Source organism: Desmodus rotundus, chromosome 5, assembly GCF_022682495.2.
Source record: "Desmodus rotundus isolate HL8 chromosome 5, HLdesRot8A.1, whole genome shotgun sequence".
In the NCBI taxonomy this organism is placed as follows: Eukaryota; Metazoa; Chordata; class Mammalia; order Chiroptera; family Phyllostomidae; genus Desmodus; species Desmodus rotundus.
This window is the reverse complement of record NC_071391.1, coordinates 66835636-66848176: the sequence shown is the minus strand read 5'-3', so window position 1 is coordinate 66848176 and position 12541 is coordinate 66835636. Positions and strand designations below refer to the sequence as shown.

The 12541-nt window shown below is 34.7% G+C and overlaps 1 protein-coding gene across 1 annotated transcript in view; it reads left to right on the top strand.

Annotated features, from left to right (window-relative positions):
• CNTN5 (contactin 5) overlaps positions 1-12541 on the top strand; it is a 1123225-nt gene that overhangs the window by 876403 nt on the left and 234281 nt on the right. The window contains exons 12-13 of the mRNA XM_024574613.3: positions 277-406; positions 2481-2631. Of these exons, the coding sequence (XP_024430381.3) occupies positions 277-406; positions 2481-2631 (281 nt within the window). The remainder of the gene's footprint in view (positions 1-276; positions 407-2480; positions 2632-12541) is intronic.

The window sequence follows — 12541 nt, the reverse complement described above, 5'->3', positions numbered from 1 at the left end:
TATGCCAAACAAAAGCTGCTCTATTTAAAAACGAAACTACAAGTAAAATGCAGAAGAATAACTATAGAAAAAATATATAATCTTTTCTAAGAAATAGTTATAATTTATATGAAATGTTATAATACAATAAGGGATAGTAAGTTGTATTCTAAGTTGTCAAATAATATTCAGCGTCATGAATTGCAAGCTTTTCTTTCTTTCTTTCTTTCTTTTTTTTATTTGGTTTAGCAGACGATAACTCTGGATTCTATATCTAACTGTTTTATTCCATTGCAGAGTAAGGTGGAGATGGTTAATGGAGTATTGATGATCCCCAACGTGAATCAGTCAGATGCTGGAATGTATCAGTGTTTGGCTGAAAATAAATATGGAGCCATTTACGCAAGTGCTGAGCTGAAAATTCTAGGTATGCGATTTCTAAATAAATCAATAGGAAAAAAGTGTTGCTTCTTTCCATGTTCTCATTCTTACTACACTGGTTTTATGATGTGATTGTAAAAAAACCCTATTTTATGACTCGAAGAACAGTACTATGTCTTGCTGATATTGTGTGTGTGTGCGTGTGTGTGTGTGTTAAGCTTTAGGGGACAAGTTTATATTGGGTACAGTTTGTACCAGAACTTTTTTTATAAGGTTCTTTTTTACTTTAGTTTTAAGCTTAAGAGGTTTACACAATATGTTTGTTCTATGGTATTAAAAACATCATATAAGAAATATGTGTTAACTTCCAAGGAAGAATGTCTTGAGGGCAGGGAATCAGAATGCAGACTTCAAGCATCCTGTCCCTGCTCCCTTAACAATGCTTAATATTTTTCCAAGCTGCTGCTACCTGACAGTGGGCATGTGACTTCTGGAAGGCAGGCCTCCACAGTAAAGTACCCTCTCATCATGGGCCATTGCCATTACCACCCTTACACAAAAGGGAAAGCCCTCCTGAGCCAGGCACAGCGATCTCATGGGCTCACACCCTTGATAAGAACGGAACCAGGACAGCAGCACCGCTTCACTATTTAATACAGGAAAGATAAAATCTAGTAAAGAGCTACCCAGGTTGAGCATATTTGTGCAGCTGGAATGGATATTACTTTTTCCCACTCTGATGATTTCCTGAACTTTGGTTCTAGGATGTTTATACTACAAAGAGAGATACTTAAGAGGTCATAATTCACCCTCTCCCCAAAGTGGGCAGGAGCTCATGTACTTTCTATTTTCCACTTAAATTCCCAAAGCATGACATTAACAGAAACACCCAAGCTATCAGGAATCTCAGGACTTACTGTAGGCATACCACCTAAATGTAATACACCATAAGTCAACCTATTGAATTATGAATTTTTGAACTTCATCCAAAATAGATACAGGAGTCCATGTTTCTGTGTCCTAAACCTAATCAATAAAATATTAATGTACTTTCTTATCAGCCCACACTTTGACATTTCTGAGTTAAAAACCTGATTCAGCCTTTGCCCAATTCATTGTTTACTAAGAAACACTCATTCACTGGACATATTTTCAAAACTAACCTTTGTAAGTTCTATTCCAAGTAGGCAACCAAAAATGTTACTTGCAATTTCCCTATAGGTTTCTTCACTTTTCTTTTAATTCCTTAACCCATCTCAACTGCATATATATCTTTTTTATGCTGCATACATATTTTAATGTTATTGTACCATGCATTATATCACTACATGATGGACATAAATGCTTATGAAATAATCACCAAATTGTCACAATGGTGTAAAATAGGTCTCAGATACAATATACTTGTAGGTACATATTTCAGGTTCCCTTGTAGATTCAAGTGTTTCTTTTTTAAATTTGCTTTGATATCTTGTGGCATGTGTTCTTTTAGTCCAGTGTCTTCAGCTACAGCTGCACAATGGATTTACCTGGGGAACTGCTATCAAAAGTATCTTGATAAAAATGCAGTAAAATTAATATAAGTGATCAGACCTATGTGAATAATTACAAAGAATGAAATAGAACTTTTGACTGAAATTTCAGTGATTCCATTTCTTAAAAACTGCATTCCATTGTGTATAACATTAGAGTAAAACATGCGTTAGTTAAGACTCACAGATAGGAAATGGATGACAGAATTCTCTTCTCCACTGGTAACCTTCATTTCCCCATAGGAAGCCCAAAATAGACTTTCTTTGCTGGACCCTTCACCTTTTGCCCAAGGTGCTTATTAGTCTTCTGCAATTACACTTTATAACCATAATTAAAGCATATCATTTTTTAAAACAGCTTTTGCCTGTGGATTCCACATTGTATGAAACTATCACCTGCTAATGAAAAGAACCAATTAGATAGCTATTAATTAATAAGTAAAATTCGAAGCTAGTGCCTTTTACCTATGTATATATTGTATGATTTTATTAGAAATGTGTCCCAGAAGAAAAAGTTGCAAACTATTGATGTATCATATATTAAAGGTTATTATTCTTCTGGTAGAACTAACATTTTCTTTTTAATAGCTTCGGCTCCCACGTTTGCACTTAATCAACTGAAGAAAACAATAATTGTTACCAAAGGCCAAGAAGTCGTCATGGAGTGCAAACCGCAAGGCTCTCCAAAACCAACCATCTCTTGGAAGAAGGGAGACAAAGCAATTAGAGAGAATAAAAGGTTAGAAGCTTGTTCTGTAATTCAAACTCTTACCGTCAAACTGTTTTGAGGTAGCAGATAATACACCAAGCATACAAGAAAGGTTCTTGCAGTAATTGTGAAACATGTTTCATGAACTGATTAAAATGTGGTTTTGTCTATATAGTGATTAAAAAGAACCCAAAGTTCTTCTTCAATATAGTGAGACTTCCTTACCTCTGTGGTGTTTCAGCACCAACTGGGAACTTCACTAGATTATGAGCAAAGCAAACACTTAAGTGAGTTATCTTTGGTTATTATTTTGGGTCTGCAGATTTGGGGATGCCCAAGTTATCTATGAACAGTTTTAGAGACTGTTCTCATTGCAATACATATCTGTATCTATATCAATATAGATAACAGATTCTGGATCTTTTCAATAATCACTTTATGACAGAACACTTCCAAGGAAAATCCGTGCCTATTTGCCTCCCTTTTTGTTTTTAATCATGTTGATACCAAATAGTATAGGATTATTTGTCATCACAGGCAAGTGACAAATGTGCAGAGGAACATATACCGTGTAAAGATTTGTCTTTGGTAAGTAAAGTCAAAGGGCAACACGGAAGTACACCTGGGAAAAACAGATAAGAGCATCAGAACGCCCCATCGCGGTTTATGTGTGCCAAGTTCAAAAGTCCGGTTCTCTGCTGGTAGTTACCGCATTGGTGTTGCGAATGGCAATTCAGCTTGGACAAAGTAATATTCTCCTATATACTGCAATAACGTCACATGTGTTGTTTTGGAGTTTTGTTGTTCCTTTGATCTATAAATATGGAGTTTATACTTGGTTTTATGTTTGTGGGGATCTAAGTAGTCATATAATTAAATAATGTAATTCAGTATTAGGGGTCCATTTGAATAATCATTGAAGCAATTTTGGAATATTTTGAAAGATTTGAAAGATTTCTTTAAATATTTTTGTTTGCCATTCAAGTTGGAGAAACACTGATTTAAGTTGCCTGTGTCTGATGAGATAATTTGTGGAACAGTTGGATTTAATTCAGGCCCAAGGGGCTATGCTGCTTGCAAAGGGTATCTATCCTCAGGGATTGACATGGGTCATATTGGGCATCTTATTTTGACAGAGAATTTATCTTTTTGTTTGGGGCAAAGGGCCTGGTTGTGGGTAAAATCACAGACTGCAAGATCAGTGTTGCATATGGTTGAATTGCCTATGAATGAATTAATTTTTTTTGGATTGTTGCTCATAAAAATACAACAAAAAACTGACACAAACCTTATTAAAGCAAAAAGAACCCATTTTCTATTGTAGAAACAATTTATGTTGCCTGGTTATCATTTTTTCTGAATGTACTGAAATTTATATACATACACACACACACTGACCCACAGGCCATATCAGTGCAAGCCATTCCATTTGAGATGTTTGCTCGTGGGTGTCACGTGAGCCTTATCCTATTTATCTCAGCTTATCATAGAAAGGTCCTCATCAACTCTTCAGAGACATCTCACTGTGAGTTTAAAAAATTAGGTGGCATCTCTTTTATCAAAGCAAAAGTATTGAGAGGGGAACAAAATTTTTCTATTACAACAGATATAAGCATAATAAACTTTTTTAAATTATTTTCCAGAAGTCGAAAACAAAGTTGCAAATTTTCCAGTTTTCTTCATCCATTTTCTCCTCACTGGTGACCCCTTGGGTTAGTGAGACAAATACACTTGCCTCAAACTCTGGTCGCTCAGTTTTTCCAAAAGTCAATATTTCTGGTCAAAGTGCTATTCAGTGAGGAATCTGAAATGTGAAATGTTTCTGTTTTTATTTATTCAAGTAAAAGCATGATATGGCCACATTTGCTTAGCATTTTGTCCAGTCCTATATGTTTAGGTTTGTGAAGGGGTTTAATTTAATAAGTCTAGAGGTAAAGTGCATTTTTATACTTAAAATCAACAGGAGCATTTGCAAAATACAGTTTTTACTTCTGTATGATTTGTTGTCATATTGGACAATCCCAGGCTTTAGGAAGAACACAATTTAATTGGATATAAAAACCATAAACAGTCAAGTGTTAAGGAGCTAAGATATAAATAATAATAGAATGGTTTTCATAAAGCAGAGTTTGAAGACACGCGTAGATGTTTGAAAAACTGCACATTCTAAAAATATGAATCAAAACTTGCAAATTAAAAGTTCAAATGTATATATCATATATTCTTTATAGTAGGGTCTCAACAAGTACGGCAACTTGTATTCTTACAGAAATTTTACCTCACTTCTCTCTAATACAAAGCCCACCAACCATTTCATAAAAGTTGTAAATGTAATTTAAGTAGAAGTGGAAATGTTAGAAAACTATTAAGGCTTTGAAAACTTTGCATATACATGGACAAAGCCAAAGTGGAGTAGAGGGGTGGGAGGTGGGGATGGTGGTGCGGGGCATGGTGAGGGGAAATGGAGACAACTGTACTTGAACAACAATAAGAAAAAGAGAGAAAATATTTCACATTAAGGCTACAGATTTAAATCATGATTTATTGTAAGATAAGTATATTTACCATTTATGTGAGCTATAATAAATATGTTCCTCATTCATCCGATTCAAAGAAACAAACAAACAAAAAAAAACTTCAATGAATTAGCCTTGTCCATCTTTCACAATTTTCTTAGTTTTGGGGGGTTCATTCCAAATTAAAGATTAAAACAGAAAATAGCAGTTTCCTATATGGGCAAATAAAGACTAGTATTATATTTGGAAAGAAGTTAAAGTAATAATGTATTATAAGGGAAACAGTTAAATGTGAAAAATACAGTATTTCAAAGCAAAGTTATATTAGGAACAATGGCATAAAATATAATGAAATGTTTTAATTGCAAGCAAATATTATCTAATCACCTGAAAATACACTAGAAACTCAAAAAATCAATTTGAATCTAGAGTTAATTACAATTTAACTCTGAACTGTAAATGCAAAGTATAATGACTGAAGGTTAATATTAAATCATTTGTTTTATCAACAGAGTGCCAGATAACTCATGGCTTATCCTTTTCTGCCAAATTTTGGTTTAATCTTTCAAGTTTTGGGGTTTTTTGTTTGTTTTGGGGGTGGTTTTCAACACACAGCTTTTTGTGTATGTATATCTGTTTAACTAAAGAAATAAAATAAATCATTATCCTGAAGTTTAAAATTTGGCAATAACCAGAGCATAAAATGACTTTCAGGAAAAATTGATTAGCAAATAAGTTGCCTGCTTATATATTATAAAATATTTCATCTATTTGAATAATAAATGATACATTAACATATGTAAAAAGTAGATTATATTAGAGCTTGTGAATTATTTGTAGTTGCTGGCTATTTATATCATAGAATGAGTTGTTTATATAACAGAATTTTCAGTATGAACTGGTGTTCCAACAGTATATCATATTAATAATGATGATGACTGCTTAAAGTATACGGCATTTATAATTTGCAAAGCACTTTTACTGTAGGTAACAGTATAATCCAGTGTATAACAGGACTTGGTTGTCTTGTTTGTCCTACAGACAAAAATGTGGGTGCGCGTTATACATGGTAAAATATGGTACTTTATTTATTTCCTTATTTGTAAAATTGGTTTCCAAAACAGGAACCTCATAGGGTTCCTGAGAATTGAATGAAATTTTGTATGTAAAGTACACTGGCAAGTATGTGGCATTTAATAAGTGTTCAGTGACATTACTTGTGTGATAATGCTGCTGCTGCTGCTATCGCTGCTGGAGTGGTGGTGGTGGCAGCGGTGACGATGGTACCCTTTGAACATTTGAATCATTGAATCCTGGCATCAATTTTTATCAATGGTTCTGGAAATGTTTACCACACCTGTTGCTGGCACGGCCGTTCTCACCAACCTTACCTACCCCTAGTTCAGTATCTTTGAGACAGTTTCTGTACTAGCAGGCTGAATATTTATTTGTTCTAAGATTAGCATTGTAGGCAATGCACCAATAGGTGACTATACCGAAGGAGTTAATAGAAATAGAGAAAAAGCCTTTTAAAGACTTTTTTTACTCTTTTTCTTTTAAGGAATGTCCAGGTTTTGCCCCATCACTTTTAAAGATCACCAGCGCATATCCAGTTAGGTTCCTTTATCAATCATGTCCATTTTAATACTAAAACTAATATGCTCCAAGACTACTAAGACATGAAATGTTCTATGGGGAATTTCTTCTCTAGTATACTTTCATTGAGAATGTTCTGCTCATCAAACTCATATTGGATTTTCACTTCAGCTCATTATTTCCATTACTTGGCCATTAACTTTTGTTAAAATATAATCACCCAGAAGCACTCCAGCAGTGCACAAATATTAAGCCTTCATTATTTCCTGTACAATTTCCTGTACAAAGACAAAGTGGACAAAGACAATCGTGGCTAAAATGAAAAGCACATAGTTTTGGGTAAAGGCCGAGTTTATTTTGTTTTGTTTTGTTTTTCAATCTGCACATATATATACTGTTATCAGACCCCATGGAATATAACATGTATGTTTAAAAATTATTCACAATTACTGAAATGTCAAACTTGCTAAAGTGCCAGTTTTCATTTCTAGGCGGAGGGGGAAACCAGTTACTGAGATAACAGTCTATAATCAAATAGGTGCTAAAGAAATCCTGCATCCAAAAAAAATTATCCTATGGAGGAACGCAGTATTATAGCATAATTTTTCCTTTATGGGGCTGTAATCCAAGCAAAGGCTTGTCCAGAATCCCTTGCAATAACTCCCTGCTCACCAAAGGAGCTTGAGAACAGCAAAGTTTTCTACGTACTCATTTAACACGCATAGAAAATTGCACTTCAAGTACCCATTAGTTGACTGCTAGTGGGAATTCATGTTGCGTTCATTAGGCAACAATGATCAGACTCACATACTGACTCACAGACGTATGGAAAAATACATATTCTTAGTGTAAGCCCTGAAGGACACTGTTACTGGGAGGAAAACCAGGTCTTCTTTCTTTTTCCAAGGAAGAGGAGGAATTCATGGGTATAATTAGGGTCTCGTTTCTGTCCCTTTGTTCCCACCTACATGCTGTGCTTGCTAATGAACAAGCTGTTTTGTTGCTTCCTCTGTGACAATGTCTTTTACATATTAAGAACATAAAACAATGTGGACCCTAAGTATCTTGGTTTTTTTCAGTACCCAGGAAATCGTATAATGAGGGAAAATGAGCATTCATCTATCTGTTGACTTCCTTTGTAAATTAAAATCTGTGCTTTCAAAGGAAATAAAATGATCAAAATAGCATTAGTTATTATGATAGTTGACTACAGAAGATTTAATACCTATGAACTGCTTACAATATCAGATGTGTTATCACTTTGGGATGGTGGCTTGCTGCTCCACAGGTCTGCCCTGCTTAAAGACATGAGGAGGAAGTGCTTACATTTGTCAGGGTGGCATTAGGATGCTGACTTGCTGGTTTCAATGAAAACTAACCGTACAAGGCTCTGCCTGATCAACTTTTACCAACTTCCCTATAAAATGCTTCTAAAAACACAACAGGAAAAAAAAAAAAAGCAAAGTCATAGCAGCAGTGTACATTAATGAACATAGCTAAACAAATACTTGGCCTTTAGGAGAAGTCACCCCTTCAAGTAATAATAGGCTCGATTAAGAAATTATCGACAGTTTGTTTAAGCCTAGACCTGTAAACTACATCTAACTGAAGAAGCCAGTAGGAGGAATCTTCCACTAACTTCTACTTTATGCCCACACATACTAAAGTCAGAAATAGGGCCTTACTATAAAGGCTGGCTTGAATTTCTCTACGACATGGAAGCCACTCTTTAGGGTAACATGAATACTCTCCCTCCTTTGCCCTTAATCCAAAATAAGTTTTCAGATTTTGAACCCAGCAATGAGATGAGAAAAGACATCAATCTCAAGATTTATAATGTCAATAACTAGTAATATAAAGGCGAATAGTGAAATCCACAGTTTCTATAAATTATATAGTTCTATATACTGCTTCTAGCAAAAAAAAAAAAAAAAAGAATACAAATCACTTCAAATTTTCCAGGAATCAATTTACCTTTACCTACTTATAATGACTAGAGGATAGGAATCAACAAATATCTTGCCCTTCCCCACCTGGAAAACCTTCCACAGTATGAGCATGCTAACTTCAAACTACACTGGACACTCACAATTTCCCCAAATATGTTCATTTTTCCCGCTTGTAACCTTTACTCAAACGTCCCCCCTTTCTCTTCTCCACTTCCTGTAGCATGCTGCTCAACCTCAGGAACACCCGAAATACTAACTCAAAGGAATGGATTCTCTTATCACGCTTTCTCACCATCGGAAGTGCTCAAGCATGTACAATGATCAAGAAGCTCTATTAGCAAGCAGTTACGTGAATGATTTCAGTCGACTTCTTAGCTTCAGTTTAGTTCTCAGTATGTGCCAATTCACAACTTTCTATTTAGATACTGTCATCTCTGATTTACAATTTTAAAATGTAAACTCCAAGGGATTAAGTGACTTGTTCAAGGTCATCCATCACAAAGGTGAGCCTTAAAAAGCCAGATCTGGTGGTAGTCCACGCTTCTATGATAATCTCAACACTCGAAGTGTTTACCAATGACGTTGCATTTCAGTCTACATGGAGAATGGCCATGGAATTCCTCCTCAGGGCCTATGATCTTTCTGAAAATGATTCAGCTCCCCAGTCTATACCTAAAAGCTGCATGATCAGCTTCACAGGCAGTTTTCTCTCTCACACACACACATGCATGTGCACATACATGCATACCCCTCAAATATGATCAAAAGTAAGTCATTTAATTTGAATCCAATTTTCCTTCCAACAAAAATATCCAGAGTCCAAACTGAAAACTAAGTGACACAGTGGCCAAAATTTAATCTTGCTTTCATTTTTGTATTTCTTCATCTTACCCTATGATAAAAAGACCATATCAGTCTTGATTGACACCCAAATATAAGAAATACTTAATTTTTTTCAGTGACAAATTGATCAACAGATGTTACAGACAAAATAATTCCAAAGATGTATTATTGTGATGCTTCTGGCCTGTGCTTTCATAGTTTGCTATTGTAGATCTATACTCTTTGAGGGGTATTCAATGATTTTTAAACTTGGTCGCTCCCAGACAATGAATAATCCAAAATAATTAAAATTTATTGAGTAACAACATGCTCATACCATGCCAAATAGTTGAATGGGAATGAAAAAAATATTAATTTTCACATTTTCTAGTGATTTATTTCCAATGGAATGTTTAGGTAATATAACAGCAATGACAAATCTTCAAATTAATAACATCCATTTAAACACAGAAGACATTCATTTTTAAAAAATCAAATTATTTGTTTCTATTATTTGCCAAATATAACGTCACAGAAAAATCTAAAGATTCCTCTTCAAAGGTCTTCAAATGTTTTTTGCCCTGATCTCACCACCAGTTTGTCCCTTGTTTCTGCTTTTTTTACTTAATTGGTAAATTTAACAAAACAGGTCTCAACTCCCAGGGGAGATAACACTGAGGAAGTCTGTTACTTTAAGCTGTAAATGACAACAAAATAATTCTGGCGCTGTTGTGCAATGAACACTTCCAGTTTGCGGCTTTACATCTCTAGTTAATTATCAGCTTAGCAAACAGTTCATAAATTCTACTTCTAACTACGGTTCATTTACCCCAGTTACTATAAATTGCTGCACAAGTTGCCTGGTTATACTGTTCACATAGCACGACTTGAACAAGCCATTAAGTCCTTAAAGGATTTTCTTTTCCAAAAGCCCCCCAGACTACAACTTTCAGCTTAGTTTGTCCTTAATACCAACAACATCCAAAATACTGAGGAATTCAAGCATCTAAGTACATGCTACTGACTGATCCCACTACCTCCCCGAGTGACTCTTCAGTGAATATAAAATAGTGAAAAGGAAGATTCTGAGGATGTTTAGAAAAAAGTATTTTACAACAGAAAGTTGCATAGTCTCCCCTTTTTAGTTTTTGCATAAATCACAACCTAATTTAACTGTAGTTTCTTCATAATGGGAATTAGATGGCTGGTTACAAATTAGGGCATAGCCAGAATGATAACTTTGACAACAGTGAAGAACAACCTGCAAATCATTTCCACTAAAGATAACCTAACAAATTTTATCATTAGCGTGTTTCTCTTTGCTTAATCACAGAGTTATTTATGAAACACTAGATAGATTCATCGATAAATGATAGATAAGTACATTTTAAGTTGACCCCTATTTTAGTTAGTTGCATCTGGAGGTTTCAAGGTTCCAATTTATTTTTGATTTTCTTTCTTTCCAATTCTAAATAGTAGCTCCACTCTCTCTTTCCCTAGTGTCATATGATAAAGATTTTGTTCTTTTCATTTAAAGTAATCTCAGCGAAATCAAAACTTTATTCAACATATAATATATGTTAGACACTATGTCAGTTCATAACAAGACAAGAAAAAGAGAATCTCAGACCCCAAGGAGGCGCTGTCTAATGGGCAATACAACTAGTACATACATAAGTATAACACAGGATTTTTAAGGTAATAATAAAATAGGATTATTCACACAGGAAAGTTAATAGATACTATGGAGTCCTTATTAACAGGATATGTAAGATAACAGTAATAATAACTACCCTTTATTGGACACTGGCTGTTTTATAATGCATATTTTAATCCTCAAAATAATGTAGTATTATAAGGAATATAATCATTCTTTTTTTAAATAAAATAATTGGGTCACAGAGAATGCCTAAGCTCACACACACAGTAAATTAGAGCCAAACAGAGACTTCAGTTCTCTTAGAATCTCAAAGATTTCTTGGTTTATTACTCTGTACATAAAACTTTGAGAGTTAAGTAAAGGAGCAAATAAAATCCAGACAAAAGAAAAGGGAAAACTTGTATGAACGGCAATTTGAAATGGTTCTTGAATAAGATTTGACACATAGAGATAGAATGTATTTTCAGAGGTGAATTCAGAATTCACAAAAGCATAGTCATGAACCCAGGACACTTCTGTGGAAAGTAAATCCTATTATTTGGTTCTGGTATATTTAGGTGTAGAAGTGAAAATAAGCTGGAGAGATTGAATATCTGAGGACAAATTGAGGAGGACTTGGAAAGACAGATTGAGTTTATGTGTAATCTAGTAGCCAAACGGTAGTCTTTGAAAGATCAATTCACATCTATTTGGGGGGTATCTACTTTTATTTTATAATTCTTTTACAGAAAAAGACACACTAAATATCTCCCCAATTTTCCCAAAAGAAAAAGATTAAACTGGTGATTTAAATATAAAGCATATAAATAAATGTCATTTAAATGTCTTCGTTTTATCAATGAGCTGGCAAGTCAGTCAGGAGGAAATGCGATAGGCAGGCCAGAGCTTACTCTGCCAGTAAGTCTGCGTGGAGGCTGGCTTTCACCTGAGGGGCATTGACTGCGGTGTTAGCTTTCACACGTCACTGGGCTTAGGAGGAACACAAAACGCAGAGCATGGCTCCTAAAAGACCTAACCCAAGAATGGCTACCTATGTAACATGAAAGTGAACTAGCTATAAATCAGTCCACTAAGAACACCATGAGGAAACTGATCTGTGTCATATCTTTGTTCTGAATGGAAAGGGGAAATCTTTTACTTAGATATTGTTAACTATAGGGCAGTAACTGATGCTCCCTGGGTGGCCTGAATAGTTGAATGTAAGAATTTAGTTAAGGTAGTTCTTAACAGAGAGTGAACCCAGGCACTTGAGGTACAACAAAAATTGAAAAGCAATGAAAGTATCAATATGTAGGTACAAGAAAATTAAAGTTGCCATATAAAAGAATAAAACTCTTTTGTCTCACAAAACTGGAAAAAATCTAAAAACTTGAAACAATAGTAAGGGTATTTAAAGT